This window comes from Acartia tonsa, chromosome 15, assembly GCF_053477335.1.
Source record: "Acartia tonsa isolate MP-2025a chromosome 15, ASM5347733v1, whole genome shotgun sequence".
Classification (NCBI taxonomy): domain Eukaryota; kingdom Metazoa; phylum Arthropoda; class Copepoda; order Calanoida; family Acartiidae; genus Acartia; species Acartia tonsa.
The window spans coordinates 12,461,880-12,486,366 of NC_137274.1; the positions used below are offsets into that span (position 1 = coordinate 12,461,880).

Consider the following 24,487-nt stretch of genomic DNA (forward strand, 5'->3'; position numbering starts at 1 on the left):
TACCATTAGAACCGCTATGAACTGTATTTTTTTGGAAATATAAGAATAGTTCCTGTGCTACAAATAATCTAGGAGCTAGGTGGTAAAATGTCCCAAAATTTACTCGCAAATCAAGTTTTAAGTCAGTTGGGACATTTTAACACGTAGCTCCTAAACTAAACGTAGCATAGGAATCGTTTTTATATTTCCAAAAAATAGACTTCTTAGCGGTTCTAACGGTATGCGTAGTATTTTTCTACTATTAACACAAGCCGCGCAATTTAAATTTTAAAAATGTCTGCATTTTTTTATGCACACCCTATAATTATAAAACTTATAAGCTGATGGACTTTAAAGATAAAATTTCAAAGCACAATTTTTTTATAAGAAGATTCCGTAGCGCAGTGGCTATATTTTATTAATATTATTTAGTTTATTCATGCAAACAAATCTTAACATTTCTGTACAAGCCATGTTATTTCAAATACGGAGGTTTTTGTCCTCATAATCCTATAATCATGCAATATTTTCTATAAAGAATAACTTTTATTATTAATTGATTATATTATCTGTTTGGATATTTGTAAAAGATGCAAGATATATCTAGATGCATCTATTAAATTTTTTGTTTTATTTATGTATAAGTTTTCCTACACTCATTACTTACCCTAAATCTTTCATTATACCATGTCTATATTCTTAAATATTTCAGGACTGATTAGATTTCATAGATCCTTCAAATTTCATTTCATCTGTATCTTCAAAAATGTATCTAAGTTTGTTTTATTATTATATTTGTTCATAATCTTCATTCTTTTCATATTGTTTAAATATTATCAAAAAGAAGATAATTGTTAGTCTATTTTTATTTTGATGTATATCAGAAATATATTGTTGTTAAATATTTATTTATTTTATTAAATAACAGTATTTTTTTTTGCAAAGTCTTCAAAAATCGCCAACTTCAAAATTTACTTTATGTAAAATGTATAGTTCTTAGCTATAACCATTTTATGAAGCAACTGCAACCTCATTTCTTAACCCTTACAGATCGGGCTCCAATTCCCACATTAATAGATTGGGGCTAAAAAAAATAGTTTTAATCTTATAATTGTACATTCTATATCCGCGGAAAGCCGTTTATAATACGATACGAGAAATAACTATTCTAGTCATAGCGGTCAGACCGCTCCTTAGCCGCTTTTTAGCGGCCAGCCGCAGAAGATTATGGTGGTTAATTCTCTTGGGTTGGTTGTGGTACTATCCCCCCCAAAAAAGTTTTAAATCTTTATGAAACACTTCACTGTAAGGGAAAAGACTCTTCGGTACTCACATACAGACAGACATCCTGTTACTTTAATATTAGGATTAACCAATACATTAAATGTACAATAACATGCAAAAATAAAACTATTCTTGAACAGGTTGTTGAAAAACAGACTTTCTTCGTTTTAATTCTTCTTTCTTTCTGGCTATCTCACTATCACCATTAAGTTCTGAAATAAGTTAAATCTTATACTAAAGTAACAGGATGTTTGTCTGTGTGTGTATCTGTATCTGTGTATCTGTGTGTCTGTACCGAAGGATCTCGCTAACCGCTGAACCGATTGGGTGCTCCTTAACAGGGTAGATTTTCATATGTCCCGGGAAGGTTTATAACTATTTTGGGGGAGGGTACCACCACCCTCCCTAGAGAAATTAAATTTTTTAAAAATTTACCAATTTTAGAAGATAGTTTAACGAAAAATAAACGTCAAACGTAAATTTTTTTTCAACTTTTTCTTTTAAAATCTAAAATAAGAAATTGAATTATTAAATTTGACTCTCTCCTCCTCAAGTGCCCCTAGAGGCCTCTAGGAGCGTAGCCGCTAGTGACTGTTAAAGTATTATATGTTCAAGAATGCTTTCAAAACAGACCTTTTTTAACCTAACATACTCAAACTGTTTCTTTGCTAGACCAATCAATCAGTTTTAAAATATCTTTCTATTTTAAAGAAATTAATGAAAATACAAAAAAATATGCAAATTATAAAACATATTAATAAATTGACATACGAATGTGCTTATTTTAGTTTTTTCCTCAATTTTCCTTGAAATACAGAGATACCTCAAAACTGATAAATTTGGCTTGTTTTAAAGAAACGATTTGAATATATTAAGCCGTAAAAGGTCTATTTTGTAAACATTTTTGACAGAGTTATGGCCAAATAAAGGGTGTGCAAAAAAATGCGGAATTTTTAAAATTGAAATTGTGCAGCTTGTGTTAATAGTAGAAAAATGTTACGCATTCTGTTAGAACCGCTAAGAAGTTTTTTTTTTGGAAATATAAGAACGATTCCTCTGCTACGTATAGTTATGGAGCTACGTGTTAAAATGTCCCTACTGATGTAAAACTTGACTTGCGAGTAAATATTAAAATATAACTAAAAATTAGAGAAGATATTTTGCAAAAAGAGATGCCTACATTTATTTAATTTCAAATTGCGTGGCTTGTGTCAAAAGTAGAAAAATGTTACGCATACCATTAGAACCGCTATGAACTGTATTTTTTTGGAAATATAAGAATAGTTCCTGTGCTACAAATAATCTAGGAGCTAGGTGGTAAAATGTCCCAAAATTTACTCGCAAATCAAGTTTTAAGTCAGTTGGGACATTTTAACACGTAGTTCCTAAACTAAACGTAGCATAGGAATCGTTTTTATATTTCCAAAAAATAGACTTCTTAGCGGTTCTAACGGTATGCGTAGTATTTTTCTACTATTAACACAAGCCGCGCAATTTAAATTTTAAAAATGTCTGCATTTTTTTATGCACACCCTATAATTATAAAACTTATAAGCTGATGGACTTTAAAGATAAAATTTCAAAGCACAATTTTTTTATAAGAAGATTCCGTAGCGCAGTGGCTATATTTTATTAATATTATTTAGTTTATTCATGCAAACAAATCTTCATAAGCTCTTTCCCTGTAAGCACTTTTTATCCTTATATGTCATCTGTTTAACCAGGGAAGAAGGAGTAAATAGTTTATACTGCTACTTTAAGGACATTTCCTCCCGTTCGATGGATAATAAAAACTTTACTATTTTATAAAATATTGACAAACTATATCAATTTAGTGTCTAAACTGTTCAATACATAATTTAATATTCAGTAGGGTATCATTTTGTTTGTCATCATTGTATTGTTTTTGTATTTCAACTTATTTTTTATTGTCTCATACCTTAAGGTCTCTGGGTTTATGCTTATTTTTGGGTAGGTTACTTCAGATGAGTTGAGAGAGCCCCGCAGAAAAAAACACGTTTTTTGATTGGAGGGTGGGAGGAGGTTTTGATAAACTTTTGGTTTGTGGTATCATATTTTTTCTCGTATTCATTCGAATCCCGTGGATAGGAACCGGTTCTCATCCATACGAAAAAACTATGTCTAGCATCGTATTTTATCCAGCTTTCTACGAATATAAAAATGTACAATCAAAAGATTAAAACCAGTTTTTTAGCCGGTGCCTTCGGCACCTCGGGGCTAAAAAAACTAGTTTTAATCTTCTAAATGTACATTCTATATCCGCGGAAAGCCGTTTATAATACGATGCGAGAAATAACTATTATTTCATACTTAAATTTTCAACAATCGAACGATTTAACAAAAGTTTGCAAGGGCTTGGCAGCTAGAGAGGCGTTCAGTGGCGCGATTCCGTTAAACAATGTTTTTGCTCTACTGTGCATTGAAAAGATAGATAAGTTTTTCTAATAATTTATAATAAACTAGCGGTTACGCCCCTAGAGGCTGCTAGATATCATGTTACTTTCATATTCATCATTTATTAACATAACACATATCTCATTATTTTCTAAAGAATAAGAACTGGTTCTGATCCGTACTGAAAAATCATGTATCGTATAAGTACAAAAAAAAATTATAGACAGAACCTTCTAAATACTAATTTTATTCTACAGTATCTATGCAGCATAACCTAATTCTAAATACTTTATCAATAAAAGTAAACTTTAATTTTAAATGATAATTTAATAAAAAAGAAAATAGTTTTTTTTATATAAAAATGTTAAATATTAAAATTTATGTATATTAATGTATTCTTAAACACCCCCCCCCCCCTGCTGATTATTTTCTGTTGCTAAAAAATTCCTTTCAGTTTACTTTTAACATCCAACTAAACTCAAGGTTGGTCATATTATTTTCTTCTTTTTTTAGCAACATTTTATGCCTTTATAGTTCTACAAATTTCTTTATTTTTACCAATCTTTTAATATGTAAATTAAATCAATATGATTTATGTCATTTAGACTGAAGAGGGTGCAATGTCCACCGAAATATATTTCAATAAATAACTATGAAGTATCAAAGACTCAGTGAATTTATCAAAGAAAGTATAATTTTTCAATTTACTACTACGGAAAGCCAATATTCTAAGTAAGTAATAAAAAATTAAATTGTTTTTGTTTTCTTTATATTAATAAAGCTACTCTATAATTAAAAATGTTTATCAGCATATAAGTGATTTTCCAATTCCATACTCTGCTTTGGAAACAACTTTTTTTTGTTCTTCTTTAACATTTAAAGCAAATCATAAACAAAGTTTATTGTCATAAAAATTTTCAAAATTGAAAAAAATATTTCTAAAAGGAAACAAAAACATATTATTAAATTTTATTTACAAAATACATTTTGATTTTGGGAAGAACTAAAAGCCACTAATTATAGAAAAGCTTCACTTTTAATAATAAGGATGATATACTTTCAAATAAAATAATAAAATTCCTGTGTTCAAGGACGTCCAATGGGGTGGGGGGGCCGGGGGGGGGGTTAAGGGTTGATTACCCTCACTAAAATTTTGAATTTGGAAGAAAACAAAAACAATTCAAAAGCTTGGACGTCCTTGCGTATTTCATATAAAGATTACCCCCCCCCCCTCCCCAAGTAAAAAAGGACGCCCTTGCCTGTGTTAACCATAATATTTCTACAAACCAAGAAAATTATAAGTTTGGCTGTCATCTCATTTTCAGATATTTTATGTTTCACTTCAATCTGAAATAGATAAAGCTTGTATACATAGTTATTTCACAGTTTTTTTTATGCATATAAGTTTTTAAAAACGAAGCTTTTCTATAATAATTAGGGTCGGTCCGTCCGTCCGTTACAGTTAGCTTTTTTCGTTAATATAAATAGGTTAGGATTGTCCTATCGATTTTAAACTTTGCATGGTGATTCCTTTAACAGTTAGTTACGACTTTGAAAGCGCAGCAACTTTATTAACGTCCAGTTAAACATGCTGATTTTTTACTTTTTTTGACAACAAATTTTTGTATGTTGAAATTATCCGATTCATCTGATTTTTGGTATACTGATTCCTATTACAACAAGGTATAGTTTTATAAGCGAAGCATCTTTATAATCAAGTCCTAAAAACGTAAGTATGTCCTTAAACAGTAATATGTATTTGATCATTTTTGCAACAAATTTACTTATAATTTTGTATAGACATGTGCATTAATATTCAGTTTATTCAGTTCTAACACTCAACAAGTGTTAATGTTCGTTTGTTCTTCCATTTCAGAGCTTCGCTTTTATGGATGCTGTCATCCTTGTTATATTAAGGAATAAGAATATTTATGACATAATATTAAAAATTACCAAATAAAACAATCACTATTTTAATTCAAATTAAAAATTGACTTTCAATATCAAGTCATGGTTGAAAATTTAATGATTTGGTAATTTTTTAATCAATACACTACATTTTGATTACATATTTTCTTACAATATACCCTTTCAGCATATAATTGATGTCTTAAAAAGTAGGGTAATTATCCCTCCACAGACTTCTCCTGAACTCACCATCAGGATACATCATGATACCATTACCATGCATCTTTTCATCCCTCCACTCTCCTGCATATCTAACCCCATCTAACCAAAAGAAGTGACCATTCCCATTTGGTAATCCATCTTTATGCTGCCCTAAATACATGCCTTCACTTGGCCAATTAGAGTAGCCTATTCCTGTCATTTTTCCATTATCCCACTCACCACTGTACATTCTCCCATCACTCCAGAGATATACCCCATAACCATGCTTCTCACCATTCTCATGATTACCCACATACATATCACCATTTGCCAACTTCCCTGTACCCATTCCATGTGGAATTCCATTTCTTGTCATTCCTGTATAAACTCCACGCATTGGTAACCTGGATAGGAAACAGGTTTTTTTTGAGTTACGTATGACAAGACCTATATTTCTATGACCAGGCGTGTATGACGGCTCAGCACATAACTTTCATTAAATCACAGCTGATCATTTTTGTGGATTTTTTTGAAAATTACTTTTTTAATCAGATTTTCATAGTTCTTCCCCAAAAAATCACAATGTTCTCATATTTACAGCTTAATTAATCTAAATTTATTCAAAGAAAAGTATGATAGATAATAGCTGAACCAAAGATTATGTTATTATCAATAACAAGATCTTTCAGAATCAATCAACTACTCTAAGATTTGTAGTCTAGAAGTTGGGTAAAAGTTATTTGAAGTTGTTATTTGAATTAATGTCTAAACAGTTAAACAAAACCTAAGTTTGTTTTGGTTGTCAACACAAAAAATACTCCCTCATGCATGCCTCATAAATTGTCATAGCATAGTTCCTAGCTGTAATAAGATGCCCCTCTGAGGTTCCACCAATAAAGTTTAAACTAACATGCTTCAGAATCAGCAATGATTCTGTATAAAGTTTTCATTGTAATATTGACAAGTTATCTTGCTCAATATTGGTTCCTTGCTGACTTGATGTCTAAATAGTTCCTGTGTTATTGTTTGTTCCTGCTCATCATCATTGGAAACAGTCAGTTCAGTATTGTGGCTGATTTTAAATGTATTGATGGCTTGTGGTTGCTGTTGAAATGATGATGGTTATGTGAAATTCTTGCCAGTGTCAGACTCAAACTGCACCAGATTCTTGTTTACTCTGGCCTTTAAGGTATTCAGGTAAACATTGTATCCTGAAAGTATTGGGACAGGATGGTTTTAGCTGTTCTGGGTAATGAGTTTGGATCTTCTGCAGTTCATGGTAAAATATTGTTGGTAACAAATGCTTCCTGGTTCATGACGTGACTGTAGATGGCTGTTCTCAGAGCAGCTTTTCCAGCAAACAGTAGGCTGTCCCAGCTGGCATTACTAAATATGGAACTGCAGTAGAATATCAGGGACTGGCAAATTGCTTTTCCAGCAAACAGTAGGCTGTCCCAGCTGGCATTACTAAATATGGAACTGCAGTAGAATATCAGGGACTGGCAAATTGCTTTTTATGTATTTACTATGACTTACTTTTCTTTCCCTCTGGTGGAGAGAGCTTAAAGCATTTTGTTTTTAGGGTTTAGTTTGTTACTAGGCTCCTTAACAAGATGGTCGCTATAGAAAAGATTGTCACATGTAACACCTGAGAACTTAGGATGTCTGACTTATGGTACTGTTTCAACAATGACTACAGTGCCTGCTTCATTCAAAAAGGTGGTAAAGACTGTTGTAGATGATTTGGCTGGAGAAATGAATGGGTTCTGGCTTTTTAACCAATCATTAAGAACTGCTAAGTAAGCTTTTATGTCCTTGACATAAGGATAAATAAGGGGACCTATGGTGTTGGAGTTGTCAGCAGAGGAAACTAGATGTAATTAGAGTGAGGTGTTGGCATTTATGAAATTTACAGTTCAAATAGTATATGGTATAGGACCCCTCCTTGTAGGTCAGCCTGTTTGGCAGATTTGTATGCATAATTAGATCCTCTGATAACAACAAATTGTTGTCTACCTCTAAGGTATTCACATAAAAACGTTACATGTACTCATTCATGTCTTGTGCATTAATATTATGCAGAAGAACCTCATTGTTTACAGTGTCAAAAGCCTTTGAAAGATAAATGGCAACTGGCACTGTTCTGATAACTGGTTTCTTATTATTTAGGATGTTGTTGATTAAGGTTTTAATACTCTGTAAGGCAGTGGTGGTGAACCTGCCTGTGTGAAAGCCATAATGTTGGTCTGCAAGTTTAACAGCATCATTCAGGTAGAAACGAATCATGCAGGCAGGATAAAGAAGTGAGAAAGGGCAGTAGCTGGAACCTTAATTATCAAGTTTCCCTGGTTTCAGTAATGAAATAATTTTACCAGTCCTCCATATGCTTGTTGTCAAGTGATTTACTTGTCAATACTACAATGAAAACATGTACAAAATCATTACTGATTCTGATTTGTTTAAGCTTTTTTGGTGGAACCTCAGAGGAACCTTGTATCACATCCAGGATCTATGTTTTACCTACAAATCTCAGAATAGTCAATTGAGGTTATTGATCTTGTTATAGCTGTCATCTATTATACTTTTTTGCATGAATTTAGAATAACTAAGCTGGAAATTTGAGAATATTGTGATTTTTTGGGGAAAAACTATGAAAATATGGGTAAAAAAGTAATTTTCAAAAAAATCCACAAAAATGATCAGCTGTGATTTAATGAAAGTTATGTGCTAAACCGTCATACACGCCCGGTCATAGAAATATAGGTCTTGTCATACGTAACTCAAAAACCTCAAAAACTTGTTTACCATCCAGGACACCCCAACAAGGGTAATTGTGATTGTTTCAACCTTAAATAGATAAATAATAAAAATGTATTATTCTTACTGAAACCATTTCTGGATTTTATATATTTTATACTTGCAGGGAGGTCTAGTGAAAAAAAACAAAAAAAACAAACAACCAGTAATTTTGATATCTTTAGCTTTACACAAAAAAAGCTTTATATTTAACAAAACAGATTTCTGTAACAACAGTTGAATTAACATTTTTCGTAATCATCAATATTGTTTCTTTAAATTATAAGTAAAAAGCTTTAAAATTGATTTATATAAATAAAAATAAAAAGATAAATAAAAAAAACAGAGAGAAATGAAAACTTCCAAATGCTTTGTAGAACACTAGCGGCTGAGCCCCTAGTATCTAGGGGCTTTATAATGGCAGGGATATGGAAGGACAGAAAAGAAAGCCTAAAACCATTACCAGACTTTAAAAAAAGATGAATTAGCCTATAACAATCCCCGGACCTATAAAAAGCTTCACTGTAAAGGAGGACCATATTGGTTCAGTGGTTACCAAGATCCTTTGCTACCAACAAAAAGTTCTTACTTCTTTATATAATAGGATACCATGTTTGTGATGTAAAATTGGAAATATCTCACCTTATCCATAGCATCAATCTTGTCCTCCAATTTTCTCATTTTATCCTAAAGTAAAAGTTTCACTTTTATGTGTTGTACAGGGTGCGGCACATAAATCCGGACTTTTTTAAAACGGCCATAGCGTCAAAACTACTTGACCAATCAGGACGTTTAAACCCACTATAAAAAGCTTAGATAATGACCTTTCAGCACAAAAAAATCTTTGAACGAAAATGGACGTGTATTCCGAGCTGGCCGCGCATATGTTCAGCAAGGCAGATTCTAAATGCGCAGGTGGTTCAATCTTGATTCTCGACTAGGGTCCACTAAATCTGACCTCAGCCCATCTATAGGTGAGGTAGAGTTATGTAACTTGCTGGAAATACTGTTAGATACATAACTGAGACACTAGAAAAGACTAGAGCTCTCTATCTAAATTGGCTTGGCAGTAGTACTCCAGCAAAGTGAAAAGGGGCAGATTTTGAGATGTAAAAAACGTCAAAAACCGTGAAAAATTGTGAATATTTCTCGGTTCTCGATTTCAGGGACCCATATGGACAAATTTTTGCAAATTCATATAATTTTTTAAAAATCTACTGTAAAGGTTATAATACCTTATATTGTTCCAAGTCATTAATCCTGTTCTCTAGAGTTCTTATTTTATCCTAAAAATAATTATCATGGGTTTTGGGAATTAATTGCTTAATAATATTATCCATATTGGTAGAATTATTCTAACAGCCAATAACTTTGATGGAAAATTAAAGATTAAAGACTTTTATGTATTATACTATAAGTTCTTGTTAATAATCTTATTCTGTATTCATCTCAAGAGCTCTGATTAATAAGATGTTTTCCACAAAGAGCCTGTTTTTGTCACAATTACCCCCACTGATTTTTTAAACATAAATTAAAAATAAGGGAATTGGGAATTTTAACCTCCTTCCTTAACCACTATTGAGGTCCCTAACAATTTAAATCAATTGAGAGTTATATTAAAGAAAAAAGAGGTATTACCTTGTCTTGAGCCATAACTTTTTTCATGTTTTCCAGAGTTACAGACTAAAATTCACAATTATAATAATGAATATAGAGAATGAATTAAATTAAGTGGTTTTGTAAGACAATTTCTATTTGAATTACTTTCAAACTTTAGCTCCTTAAGTAACAAAATAAATTTAATTGCTTAGAATACATAAATGTATCTTTTAAGAGATTCTAAATCATCATGTAGATAAAATTGGAGTTTATTACTAAGAGCTGAAATTCTACTCCAAATTAGAGGGTGATCTGTGATTGGCTGTATATATAAAATTTAAACATGAAAAATCTATTCAATGAAAGTCTTTGTATGAATATAGTAAACTGTAATAAGGTTAATTGTTTATGAAATATGTTATCTAAGATTTACTAAAGATGATTTGGTTTCTAATAACAGAAATCATCTTCATGAAACAAAACTGAGGAAATTTTTTATAATATAATTAAGTATTCATAAGTCAATGGATATAAAAAGAACAGTCACAGTGGCTATGCTAAGTAGACAGACAGACAAACCCAAAATATTAAATAGCAGTGCCAATACAAATAGAATTTTAATATTTTGATATTTATTTACTTTAATAATTATGCTTTTAACAAACCTGTAATTTGATGTTGCTTTTACATAAGTTGGCAAAAGCATAACAATCAGACAGCTGGTTGACAAAACGCACACTGAAGGGAAAAGAAACATGAAATATTTAAGCAATTTATGTTGGATTTTTTAATATAAACTAATTAGCATGAAGCTTGAATATTTAACTATTACAAATAAAACTTAAATTCAGATATATTTAGTTTAACTTACTACACAGGAATGCTATTAGAGATTTCATAACAATATTTTGGTATAGCTATGTATCTTGTAATGCATCTACCCTAAAATCAAAATAAATTTTAATTATTATCTTAAGATTGACCTTAAAAATTAGTTTTATTAAAAACAGATTCAGCAAAGGTATTTAACCTGACAGTTGATTTCCTTTTCTTTTTCAATGTTGGTGTTGGGAATAAATTTAAAGAGTCTGCAGGTTGAAGATTCAAACTGAAAGTAAAAATATTTGCAAGAATAAGTATTAGCTCAAATCTCCTTAGAAATTGTGCAACATATGTTAAGTTAAAAAAGGTATATTCAACAGAAGGAATCATTATTTGTGTTTAAATCATTTTATAAATCAATGTCAACTTTTGTCAGTTAACTTTAGTAAATAAAGCTGTATTCATTATTACATACATATATGATTACCTCATATGTCATTGCAATGCATTCATACATGTTCAAACACCTTTCATGACACTCTGTTTGCTCAATTTTGTGAAACTCTGGTCCAACAATACCATCACTGTGTTCAAATGTTTTGTCCAACAATTCAAGAAAACACTCTCCTTTCACTTCAGTTATTTTGAATGAGATCAGTACAATGAATGCAAAAATCATTCTCATACTTCTGAAACAAGGATTTTAATATGTTAATTTTGCCAAAAGAACAAAAGGAAACAATGATTAAACTACAATTGGTAGGGTAACATAATAGGTTCATCAACTCAATTAGTTTTAATTTGCAGAGAAGTAACCAATTAAAGTAATAGAAAGAAAGAAAATTCTTTTTACAATAAATATAAAAATGAAACAAAATAATTCCTTCAGCTATTTCTTTAGATTAAAAATTGAAAGTTTCACATTAATTAAAGAAAATATGTATTAAAAATACATTCATATTTTTAAAATTAAAAAAAAAGTGTTAATAGATAGTTTGATAAAGAGAACAGTTCAATTTTGTGAATAAAAGTTATTATCCTATATTAGCAGAAGCTTAATTATCTATTACTTTTAATATTTTATATTTATTTAATATTTTAATATTTCCAAGTTTTTGGGTTTCTAAACTTTTTAAAAAAGGTATATTGTCTTCTGGAATGTGTTTTACAAAAGTTTCCACATTTTCTATCTTCTTAACAACTTTGAAGTCCCCCACTATTGTCCAGTTATCTTGCATCGATATTCCAGCTCCTGACATTCTTCCTAACTCCCAAAATCCAAGGGAAAATGATTTTGTTTCTTCTGATGAATGAGTTATCCTGATCCCAGGACCATTTAATTTATTTTCCATAAACCTACCAATATAAACAGGATCATATTCAGACCACAAATATCCCCAACCATTGTATTGCTCTGAATTGATTAATTGACCTGTATAAGCTTTACTTTTGTGCTTCATTTCTTCATATCCAAATCCTCTCTTGATGGAATTTAAGAATGACATATCTCCATAATATTTATAAAATTTATTCTCTTCCTGGTTTGGTTCATTTTGAAAACAATCACTGCGAACTCTAAAAGCACAACAAAGTTGTTTTAATCTAGAATATCACAACAAAAGATTAGATTTTATTCCAATTTAACTATTTTTTAGAAAATTTCCATCCATGATAAAATTAAATTTTAAAACTTTTCTTGTCTGTCTGTCTGTCCATTACACTACAGTGAATAAAGGATCTCCATAATGAAAATCTTATTTATATAAGTTTGACAAAGAAGATGAATGCTTTTGTGCATCATATTACTGCTGGCTGTCTGTTCTTTAAATAAAAACTGTTAAGCTGTTAAACAACTATTCCTGTTTGTTTGTGTATGGAAGCATTCAACACTGCCAGAGCTGACATGAAAATGAAATATTTCATATCCATCTATAATAGAAGTCTATGCATAAAAATCAATATATCAAGATCTTTTTCCTTGCTAAATAATAATTATCTAGAACTTCTATCTTTTACTCATTGAAAATTTTTAAAAAATATAAAGAATAAAATATAAAGCTCCCATAATCTAAAATATAATAAATAGACTTTTCCTGGTAGTTTCTCATTGGCGATTACAGTCAAGTTGGTGTGAAGTTGAATGCCCCCACTTAATTTATCAAAACTCATATAGCCACTTGTAAACAGATCATGATTAATCTTTGTTACACCTTCTCCATGCATTTGATCATATTTGAAGTCACCATAGTATTGACCTCCGTTTTTAAAATTAAGATGTCCTTTTCCAAACTTTTCCAATTTTTGGTTCACTAATCCAGTATAAATTGATTCTTTGTTACAATATTTACCTTTCAATTCCAGACAATAATCAACATTGTATTTTATGACTTTTGTTTCATCATTTACAAGAACCTTGCCTAATACTTCATAATGACAGTAAGTGAGATTTTCTATTTTTTTTCCATAACTTTCTACAACTCCACTTTTGTATGTGACATTGGAACAGAATTTGTTATCAACGAGCATCAAACCTGTTCCATGAATTTGATTCTCTAAAAATTTTCCATAGAATACAGAATGATTATTAAAATATTGTTGACCTTGACCATGCTTTTTTCCGTAGGTCCAATTCCCAACAAACTTACTGAGATCAGAATATGGAGATTTGTCATATACCATCCATCCATAGCCATGAGGAAGATCATCCTTACATTCTCCATGATATAGTGAACCATCATCATACAATAAGAAGCAAGTAGGGTCTGTGTAATCATTGCAACACTTGCTACCACTAAATAGTTTTGTATGTTTCAATTTGGATGGTAAGAATTTGCCATGCACTACAGTTATTTTAGGGAATGAATCTACTATCATTGTTCCATTTTCTGTAAGCCTGTTACCTTTCCAAGATCCTGTAAAATTATATCCTTCTGGCCATAAAAGTGAACCACTGCCATCCTTCAGATTTAATTTCCAGTTACCTACAAAAATTAGAAATTAAGTTTTTTATAAGAATATAATACTGTTATACTTTTTTTATAGACTCTTAAAATGTCTGTAAAAGACTATCTAATATGTGTGATAAAATGAATTTTTCCTTTTAGATAGCATTACTTTTCTTTACCTTTATGCCTATTTATATCTTTGTGAAGTATAAGATTAGGGTTTTGTTAGAAGATTTTATTGATTGGTGGATGTTAAAAATAAAAGTAGTAATTTGTACAACAAATTATGAGAGAATTCCTAATCTTCATAGAACCAGTAAAGTTTTTAAGAATCAGTTACCTGTATATTTTCTGCCATCAAAATAATGATAATATCCATAACCAGTCATGTAGCCATCAACTGCATTTCCTTCATAAACATCATCTTTTTTGTATCCTGTTAAGTATCTTATTTCAACTCTCCCATTTGGAGACCCATTTCTGAACTGGCCATTGATTTTCATTTCATCAGAATTTAGTGTTCCATTATCATCATTCATGAGACCATCTTTCCAAAGACCAGAGTAATTGTTGTTTGCATTCCAAGTTATTCTTCCTTTCCCATTATATGTTCCATTTCTCCAGGAACCATCATACATTATTCCACTGGTCCAAGTTACAGTTCCATGACCACAGGCCTTGCCATTAGAATTAATATTACCAGAATAGTTGGTGAAATGTATGTAATTCTCATTATTACCCTCAACAGTTTGTTTTTCATTGCATTGAGCTTCAAGTGCCTAAGATATAGAAATTCTTTAATTATTTTGTGGATTAAAATAAAATCATTTTGATTACTATCAATAATACAGAAACGAGAAATGAAATCATACTCTCAAAACAGTTATTACTCAGATTTTAGATTAGATGATTTGAAGAAAAAGATATTGAAAATTTCATCACATAAATTTTCAGAATTTTGAAAAATAGTTAATTCTTACTTGGCAATAATAAACTATTGTGGTGAAGTATAGAATTCTTTTACTGTACAACATTGTAATTTTCAGTCTTTATATTAAACACCTAAATATTCAAAATATTTGTGCAACATTAGCTCAACTTTTTTACCTTCAATTAAATTATTCAAAATCTTATTATCAGTTCAAGTAGAAGATTAAAAGCATCATGAATGTTTTCTTACAATAGAGTTTTATCAATTTAAAAATATATGTATTGTATACCTTGCAACTGAAAAATTTGAAGAAACATTGTAAAAAACATAATCTGAAAGTAATGTTGATATTTATCAGGAAAGATGACTTTTTAGAATTCCCCTGTTATAACATTACATTTTTTATTTCATTTCAAATTTAATTTCCTAATCTTTTACTTTTACATTTAGGTAACTCATAAGATTTGTATTTATTTTCAAAGGTAGAATTACTTAACCATTTCACTAAACTCACTCTCTTGATATTTGTTGAACATTTTGATTCTAATGAATCATATCTTGATAACTGCTCATTTGTAAAATAATCTCTGTACATAAAGTCCAAATCAATAAGAAGTTCTTGTATTTCCACCCGAATGGTTTGACAGTCATAACCTAAACAATAATTGAACAAAAAATATTTTAGTTTTGATTGAATAACTAATAAAAGTAAAAATAAACTAGATAAAATAAATGCTATTCTATTTAAATTCTATGGAATAAAGCAATTAAATATAGAATGCCCTTCAGTTGCTACATTTGGCAAATACATACAAAATACATGCTGTAACTTTCTACAATCACAAAGGATATATTCTGGATGTGACTAAAGCACCAAAACTGTTTAGAAGCTATCTAAGTCCTTGTAATTTGACCTTAATCATTTAATACTTCAAAAATGAGGCACTTTGAACTCTCGGTTTTTTCTGATAAAAAGATGTTTATAATTAGTTTCTGACAGGGGTTAGTGGGTCAAATTAAAAAATACTTTTTATTATCTTCTTTGACTTATGATTATATAAAAAAAAACACTATTTGTTAACACACTATCTGTTTCCTAAGTTTTTTCTTTTATTTGATTTAACAAAACTTACTGCAAGCATCCTCTGGATTCACATATGTATCATCTCTACAAGCTTCTGCACAGACATCAGCCATCACTTCCAACATGTCCAGAGTGTACTCAATGTAGTCTTTCTAATTATAAAATACCTACAGTGCATTGTTTCAAAGAGTGTTGTTAAAATTTTAAATCCCATCCAATATATGGTGTAATTATGTAAAAAAATTTGCTACAAACTTTACATTTAGTTATATTGTAGAGATTAGCAATCTTGACATAGGTAAACTACACACTGCAGCTTAATTAATTTCTTTTTTGGGGAGAAAAACTGAATTGATCCAAAGTCAAATTTTGTGATTCTGCTAACAGCACTTGCAGACAAGATAGGGCACTTTAACAATACAACTTGCCAGATTTTTATTATATTTGTGATTATAATCTATATCATTCACTATTTACAATCTTACTAAAAACTTCTAAGTATGCAAAATGAAACATTACCTTAACATCAGGAGTAGGTAGAATATTACAGCTATACTTGATTGATAATGCCATGATATCAACAGGAGAAAGGTTTGTCTGAATTCATTATATTATCATAAAATTACTTAATAGTATAATTATTTTTAAAAATTCCATTTTTATTTTAGATAGATATAAACTTACCATTTGCTTTTCAAGTGGGTAGGAACCCTTATTAGTTATTTTTGAATAATATTTATTAACTTTCATCGTTGTTATATTCTGAATCTTTGCTTGTACATCATAATTGAGAAGAAATCAAACGGTACCTGTAATAAAATAATTGTGTAACATGTGAATGATCAATATGTTTTATATTAAAATTCAAAATTCAAGAACCATAAAGATAATAGGTAGATTAAAGTTGGTTGTATAAAGGTTTAAACTTTTTAAATTCTCTAACAAAAAATCTATAATATTCTTATATCTTCAATTGGCATTTACTTAACATGCAAAACTAATCAAATTATACATTTAAAAAACAAGGATGACAACATCCATAAGTAGCAAAGCACAAAAATTGTGGATGGGAATACGTAAAAGTAGATTTAAAGTTTATTTATTAAAATCAATAATAGATTTATTGGAGAAAATAAACATGAAACCTTGTTTTATATTGTATGATGAAGATGGTTAAAGTAAATTACATACTAGATGCACATAACCATGGGAAAAAATATTTTGAAACTGTTAATGCAAAAAAAGTTTTAAAATTTGACCAAAAATGCCAAAGATATGGGGAAATATATCAACATATAAAAATAGCCAAAAACCTGCCGCCATTGTTTCTTTTCTTAAAACGCCAGAAATTTAATTTTAATATCTTTAACTGAAAAATTTATGAAAATTGGACTATAAACACCAAAGATATGGGTAAAAATGTGAAAAATATAAATATAGCCAAAAACCTGCAAAACAATCATAGTTTTAGTTTATAGTATTTTTCAAAATAGACTCAAAATCTTTAACGATGGGTGATTTCGTAGAGAAATGTTACTGTTTTCAATATTTTCAAAATACTAAAATAACCCTAAAAATATACAAATTCGCCAATATATTCGAACGACAGGAAATTGAGACTTCACACCTTTGTTAATATTTTCATACATATAGAATGGGTCAACTTATGCTAGATTTGGGATGTATTTGTAAGATACTACATATGTTCACATATCTTTACGGTCAAACATGGTCAGAAAATCATAAAAATTCCGGAAAATATTATCAAACGAATAAGGTTTTATGGCCTCACAAGGATTTTATGACTTGGGATAATAAGGTTTGGTGAATAGATTTTTTTTCTATCATCACGCAAGCTCTTAGCAAGATTATCAAGATAGTTAAGCTTAGTTCTTATTGCTAATTATATGCTTAATAAACCAACCAATCAAAATTAAAGAAAAAAAGTATCCAAAGTTGTTATTTGCAACTCTAAATGTGTTAATGTTCGTTTTAGAGCTTTGCTTTTATGTATGTTGTCATCCTTGTCAAATAACATATTACAGAGTAGCTTTGTAACTAAAAATTCAAAAAATCAAAATGTTTAAAAAGGAGTAGCTTTGCTTCCGCTCTGAATGTAACTAAACAAGTATGATAACACCCTTAAAAGCAAAGCTCAGTGAATATAAAGTCAGACAAACAAATATAGAGTTAACAGCGCATTTAATATTAAAACTCATGTAGAACAAATTTTAGTATAAATCTAACCAAAAAATAATAAACATTCAAATCCTCAGAGACTCAGTCATACTTACAATTAATATAAACCGCTTTCTAGGATATAGAATGTACAATTAAAAGAATGCTTAAATTAAATGAAATAATCAAAATTATCATGCATTTTAAATTTGTTTCGCTTTTATGGATTTTGACAATTTGTGTATTGTAACTTATAAAAAAATTGCTCATTTGTAAACATCATATTCATGACCAACTTCCTATCATAAAGGGGAGGGGGAGGACTATATACTGTTAAAGTTTAATAAACGTATGTCTAAGCTAAGCGAGGTTTTTCTATAATTTGTGTTGGTTCTTGAGACTTGACGCGTCGGTCTGTGCATCATTAATTTAATGTATAGATATTGTATAGATTTAGAAAGCGTTGCAACTATATAATACTTACTTATAATTTTGATTATACTTATACATTTATGCTTATGTTAATGTTTGATTGTACTACCATTTCGCTTTTATGGATGTTGTGATCCTTGTTGATATAATTAAACCTTAAAAATATTCCTCACCCCCCCCCCCTTCATATTCATATTTGACTTACAACTTTGGATGGAAGGAAATAATACCCTTTAGGATTTAACTTTCACTTGACCTATACTGAACTCCCCCCCCCCCCCCATCTCTTTTAGCAAAAGTTGACCGATGATCATTCATCATATATCATACATCATAATAGGGGGAGGGGAGGGATCTTTTACTTACAACGAGACTTAAATAAATATAAGAAGAGTATAAGTATTTAGAAAAAAATAACATCCTATTATAAAAAGAAGTTGGAGTTTTTTGTCTTAAGCTTTAGATTTCAATAACTGCTAAACAGATTGGGTTCTCTATTCTAGGTAAGCTTCACATAATTTTGTGATGGTTTTATGCTGTTATATTTTCATATTTAAGGTTTACGATGGTTTTAAGCTATTCTTTAGTTCTTTTTTTGCCCCTTCGAATAAAGAGCCTCTAGATGCTAGGGGCGTAGCTGCTAGTATACATATAATAGGATACTAGTTCAGATATTTTTTAAGCTACTGACCCAAAAAAAAAAAAAATAACAACACGGCACAAATTTTGCCGTTGAATGTGTGCGTCTGTTTTAATCTAGCTGAACTTTACAGGTTAGCTTCTAATAGGTAAAACCCTCTCAATATTTTTTAACATTCTTACATAAAGATCATACCAGAAATTCTTTACTGTCCCCAGGGAGGAGGGTGTATTAGACTGTAAATTAAATTGGTACCCAAAGTTTTAGAATTACTTTATTTTATTGGTTGGCGCAAAACTTTGGGTACTTTTATTGTATTTTCATTGGTTGGTTTAAGACTATCAGTGTCCACACTTTTCAACCAATAATCTTAATCTACATATGGGGTAATTTTGTTTATCATTACTGGGGATGTACCAGGAGCATCCAAGCTTATTTTTTTTTTTTTGGGGGGGGGGGAGGGTAAATATTTTTTTTAATGGGAGGTTATTTTTAACATATGGTTTTGTTTTCAATTCTAAATATACCACAAACTACGCTTGAAGTTAACCAGTATTTCTTGTAAAAAAAAGTAACAGGATGTCTTTATAACTTATTGTTTCTTTGGATCGATATGATTTTAACCCTATTTTATGGGGGGGGGGGTTGAAAATGTATGAAATCTGAGTACTAAGCTTATTGAACTAGCAGAGTCACGGAGGGGGTGGACATTGGACTGTAAATTATATTAGCTTAAAAATTTGGGTATAAAATGTATTTATCAACTCAGTGATCGTTGCTTAAATATTATGTGACAATTTAAAACACAATAAAGTTAAGTGTCCAGACATTTTAAACTTAAATTGTAATCTAATGAGGGGTATTTTTGTTTATCATCAAAGTTCCCTTCCTGGGCCCAGCTGAGTAAACAACTGCAACATGCAACATGAGTATTTTATAATATAGCTCTATCAATATCCAGGGAGGGAGGGGACAATGGGCTGTTCATCTCACTAATCATATATTCGTTGGCTTTACAAATTTGGGGACTTTTATTAAGTTTGAATTTTGATTGGTTTGTTCATTAAGTTGGGTGTCCAACGTTTCAACCACTATAGTAGTAAAAAAAAGGGTAAATTTGTGTATTAATATTAGCGATGTACATCAATTTATCGGCCATTGTCTTATCAATTTAGATCTCTGATCAATATCCTTGTCAGCATGCAATTTTATTGGTTTATATCGACTACAAGAAGAGAAAAATTTAGGTTGCAATATCCCCTCACATTTGTTGGTCGGGATGGAAGGGAAGGGGTAAAGAAGAGGAATGGGGGAGATATAAATTTTAGCCCGCCGAATAGTTCACTTTTTAATAGAACATGAAAATCTGATGTAATGTCTAAGTAATTATAAATCCATTTTAAAGTCGATACTATCCCAAAAAAAGAACCACTGCACTGTTAAGGACATTTGATAATTAATGACACAAGTACTCAAAGTTTTATTAATAAGTTTTTTTACTCGTAGGTTAAAAAAATTGAATTGTGATTGGTAGGGTCCGAACTTGTAGTGCCCAATCTTTTTAACCAATGTTTTATATTGTATAGATTTTTATTTATAATTTTTGGTGATGTACATCAATGCAAAGTCCATTTTCTAATCCCCTCACACAGATAAGGAATCTCGACCACAAAGATTTTTTTATCCAATCTTGACAAGTGAGGTATTTTTGGAAAGAGGAATATACATAGAAAACGCCTATGTAAATTAGAAAATCCGCAGAAATCATATTTGCAAGTTATTTGCAAAAATCTGCAATGTTAATTTGCAAAATTAATTTCATGCCCTAAATGACTGATTTAGAAAAAAATCTTTTTATGAAATGTGTTTATCTATAAGTTTAGAACTTACTTAAGGCAAAAAAAATTTCTTTAGTGTTACTTTTTTCACCTTATATATGAAAAAAGCAGTTTCTCACAATTTATGATAAAAAAAGGTATAGGAACAAAAAATATTTTTTTTCTTGATGTAAACACAATAATTGGCATAAAATCTATCATCCTAAATGTAAAAATCAGATATAGACTCCTATTTAGAGCAAATATAGTGCAAAAAGTAATCAAGACATTTTTGCAAAGTATGAAAATCTAAAGAAAATAGTTCTTTTTGATTTTGATATACATATCAGATAAATGTATATAAAATTAGTGATCAAAAACTATAAAACAAGTTATAACTTTTTTCAACCCTATCATTGATTAAAATGCACTTTTAGGTTTACTCATTACCAAAGTTGCACATAAAAACTCTTTTAATTAAGTTATTAAACAAAATAAATTCAAATCAACAATTAGGCGTTTTTTATAATGCAGTAGACCATTTTGTAGTTGTTTTTTTGGTATTTATTTTGTTTAATTACTACATAAAAAGAGTTTTTATGCACTGCTCCAGTAATTCTTAAACCTAAAAGTGCAATTTAATCAATGACAGTGTTGAAAAAACGTATAACATGTTTTAAAGTTTTTGATCACTAATTTTATATACATTTATCTGATATGTATATCAAAAGCAAAAAGAACTATTTTCTTTAGATTTTCATACTTTGCAAAAATGTCTTGGTTACTTTTTGCACTATATTGACTCTAAAAATGATTCTATATCTGATTTTTACATTTAGGATGATATATTTTATGCTAATTATTGTGTTTACATCAAGAAAAAAACATATTTTTTGTTCCTATACCTTTTTTTATCATAAAATGTGAGAAACTACTTTTTTCATATATAAGGTGAAAAAAGTAACACTAAAGAAATTTTTTTTGCCTTAAGTAAGTTCTAAACTTATAGATAAACACATTTCATAAAAAGATTTTTTTCTAAATCAGTCATTTAGGGCATGAAACTAATTTTGCAAATTAACATTGCAGATTTTTGCAAATAACTTGCAAATATGATTTCTGCGGATTTTCTAATTTACATAGGCGTTTTCTATGTATATTCCTCTTTCCAAAAATACCTCACTTGTCAAGATTGGATAAAAATTTCTTTGTGGTCAAGATTCCATAACTGTGCTCAGATTCCTGGGTATGAATCATAGATTATTTGTGTGTGTGTCCATTCCATTTTAGAGGCGCTACTACAACGGAAATATTATTACTTGGATGCTGCATCATATTTTCATGTATTCTGATAAAGTGAAACTCATAGCTGGCTAAAATAACCATACCCCCCACCCCCCAATCTACCCACTCCCCTTCTACTAGATGAACTAATGAACAATAAACGAGTTCTGTGTTAGCAAGCTAAATTAACTACAAATTTTCTTTCTCAGTATATCCATGTATATTTCATATTATTTCATTGTTTGTCCATTTTTAAAAACCCGGAAGGCAAGTAGGGATTGAATGGACTGTAAAGTGTAAATTATACTGGTACCCAACGTTTTATAATCACGTTTTCTCATTCGTTTGCTTGGACTTATAAATGTATTATTTTTGACAAAATCATACGTCATTTTTTTTGTAAAATTGTTAAATACAGAATACTGTTTAAAGGACATACCTAACCGTAATTGACGGACATACCGACTCTAATCATAGAAAAGCTCTGCTTTATTAAAAGTAAGGTTTCAAGTTCGACCCCTTGCTCAAATCAAAACCTCAACTTCTTTTCTATTATAAGAGTCGGTCCGTACGTCTGTAACAGTTAGCTCTTTTCGTTATCAGAATGTCCGTATGTCCATTTCAAACATGTTGATTTTCAAGTTTTTCAACATCAAATTTTTATGCATTATAATTATCTGAATGATATGATTTTTGGAATACAGATTCCTAGAACAACAATGTATAATGTTATTCAGTTCTGACACTCTACAGGTGTTAATGTTTGTTTGTCCTACTATTTCAGAGCTTCCCTTTCATGGATGTTGTCATTCTGTTTTTATAACTTTTATAAATGCTCAAATTAAAATTAAAATTTAGAAAGCGTAACAACTCTATAATCGTTACCAGAATGTCCGTACAACTATTTTAAACATGTTGATTTTTTTATTTTATTACATACAAAATGATATTTTATTTTTCTAAAAAAATAGCTGTTTTAAGGCATACAAAAATTATTGCATGAGAATACTGAAGGGGTTGGAAAGACAAAAGTATAAGTACAGATTCTATATATAACATATCTCCGCCCATTTCCCTATCCAATTTAAATTTTAGCTAACAAAAAATAGCTATTTGTTCTGAACGGACGGAACGATCCTAATCATAGAAAGCTTCACTTAAAAAAAAGCTTATTATATAAGTTTTACAAGCAGAGAATCAATACAAAACAAACAGATTCTATTTTTAAAAAAAAGATTAATTTTGCAGATTTGTAATTGATTGCTTTCTACCTATTCCCTAGAAAGGTCCAGGTCATGCTCTAACTAAGGATCTCACTAACCGCTGAACCAATGAACAATAAAGCTTCTTAATTAAAAGTGAAAGTTAAATTTTGTTTCTTTTAACTTTTAAAACTGCTCATATTTAAACATCAAGTTCCTATTGTAAAGATTTATGGGAAGGGGTGTTAATTATATCTACTGCTGTTAAAAACAAAGCTTTACTATAATTGGGGTTGGTTTCACGTCCGTCCGTCTGTACATCTAGAACTGATAGATTAAGAAAGTGGAACAACTTTATAATATTAACTTATAATTCTGTTTATACTTTATTCTGATTATTCAGTTCTGACAAGTTCTGTTACTGTTTGTTTGTACTACTGATTCGCTTTTATGGATGTTGTCATCCTTGTTGATAAACCCTCTGATTTCCTTTATTTGGCTAAAGTTAAACAGAGTTGCCCCCACCCCCCCATATCCAATTGAATATGATTTACTACTATTTTCTGCCAAAATAAAGGTAAAAGGTAAAACATGGACAATAATAGTTGTTTCTTTCATTGTATTATAAACGGCTTTCCGCGGATATAGAATGTACAATTATAAGATTAAAACCAGTTTTTTTGGCCCCGAGGTGCCGAAGAAAAAAACTAATTCTATATTCTAATCTCCCTCCCCCCCCCCATAAAAAAAGTTGCTCTTAAGAATTCATTTGTAGTTCAGGAAGGGAGCAGAGAAAATAAGAACGGCTTGTTTTTTTCCTATGCCTTGTAAAGTAAATCATATTCAATTGAATATGGGAGGGGGGGCGGGGGGGGGGTTAAAAAACCCTGTGAACACACCCCACCCCCCATAATCCTATACAATAGGAAGTTTAAATATGAGTATTTATAGAAACAACAAGGATGACAAC

General features: G+C 30.1%; 3 protein-coding genes across 3 annotated transcripts; all 3 read right to left on the bottom strand.

Annotated features, from left to right (window-relative positions):
* Nucleotides 1-5,258: 5,258 nt before the first annotated feature.
* Nucleotides 5,259-12,585, bottom strand: LOC145307170 (uncharacterized). Its single transcript, XM_080149522.1, has 10 exons — nt 12,437-12,585; nt 11,492-12,360; nt 11,213-11,290; nt 11,054-11,124; nt 10,848-10,920; nt 10,222-10,266; nt 9,819-9,869; nt 9,226-9,270; nt 8,576-8,634; nt 5,259-6,191 (listed from the first exon to the last, which is right to left on the bottom strand). Exons 2-10 carry the CDS (start codon nt 11,687-11,689, stop codon nt 5,789-5,791), a joined length of 1,023 nt encoding a protein of 340 aa, XP_080005648.1. The 5' UTR covers nt 11,690-12,360; nt 12,437-12,585; the 3' UTR covers nt 5,259-5,788.
* Nucleotides 12,586-13,020: 435 nt separating this feature from the next.
* Nucleotides 13,021-15,013, bottom strand: LOC145306908 (uncharacterized). The gene is made up of 3 exons (XM_080149248.1): nt 14,930-15,013; nt 14,290-14,728; nt 13,021-13,985 (listed from the first exon to the last, which is right to left on the bottom strand). The coding sequence occupies exons 1-3, from the start codon at nt 14,981-14,983 to the stop codon at nt 13,021-13,023; spliced, it is 1,458 nt and encodes a 485-aa protein (XP_080005374.1). The 5' UTR covers nt 14,984-15,013.
* A 198-nt stretch (nt 15,014-15,211) lies between these two features.
* Nucleotides 15,212-17,561, bottom strand: LOC145307255 (uncharacterized). Its single transcript, XM_080149624.1, has 4 exons — nt 16,649-17,561; nt 16,484-16,561; nt 16,014-16,116; nt 15,212-15,534 (listed from the first exon to the last, which is right to left on the bottom strand). Exons 1-4 carry the CDS (start codon nt 16,712-16,714, stop codon nt 15,299-15,301), a joined length of 483 nt encoding a protein of 160 aa, XP_080005750.1. The 5' UTR covers nt 16,715-17,561; the 3' UTR covers nt 15,212-15,298.
* Between the last annotated feature and the right edge of the window lie 6,926 nt (nt 17,562-24,487).

Coding starts and splice junctions, on each gene's coding strand:
- LOC145307170 (XM_080149522.1), bottom strand. CDS start 11,689: ATGAGAATGATTTTTGCATTCATTGTACTGATCTCATTCAAAATAACT. Junction 9,870..10,221: donor AAGTTATGGCTCAAGACAAG/GTAATACCTCTT, acceptor AATTATTTTTAG/GATAAAATAAGAACTCTAGA. Junction 8,635..9,225: donor AGATTGATGCTATGGATAAG/GTGAGATATTTC, acceptor TATCTATTTAAG/GTTGAAACAATCACAATTAC.
- LOC145307255 (XM_080149624.1), bottom strand. CDS start 16,714: ATGAAAGTTAATAAATATTATTCAAAAATAACTAATAAGGGTTCCTAC. Junction 16,562..16,648: donor ACCCACTTGAAAAGCAAATG/GTAAGTTTATAT, acceptor TAATGAATTCAG/ACAAACCTTTCTCCTGTTGA. Junction 16,117..16,483: donor TACCTACTCCTGATGTTAAG/GTAATGTTTCAT, acceptor TTTTATAATTAG/AAAGACTACATTGAGTACAC.
- LOC145306908 (XM_080149248.1), bottom strand. CDS start 14,983: ATGTTGTACAGTAAAAGAATTCTATACTTCACCACAATAGTTTATTAT. Junction 14,729..14,929: donor CAATAGTTTATTATTGCCAA/GTAAGAATTAAC, acceptor TCTATATCTTAG/GCACTTGAAGCTCAATGCAA. Junction 13,986..14,289: donor TGATGGCAGAAAATATACAG/GTAACTGATTCT, acceptor TAATTTTTGTAG/GTAACTGGAAATTAAATCTG.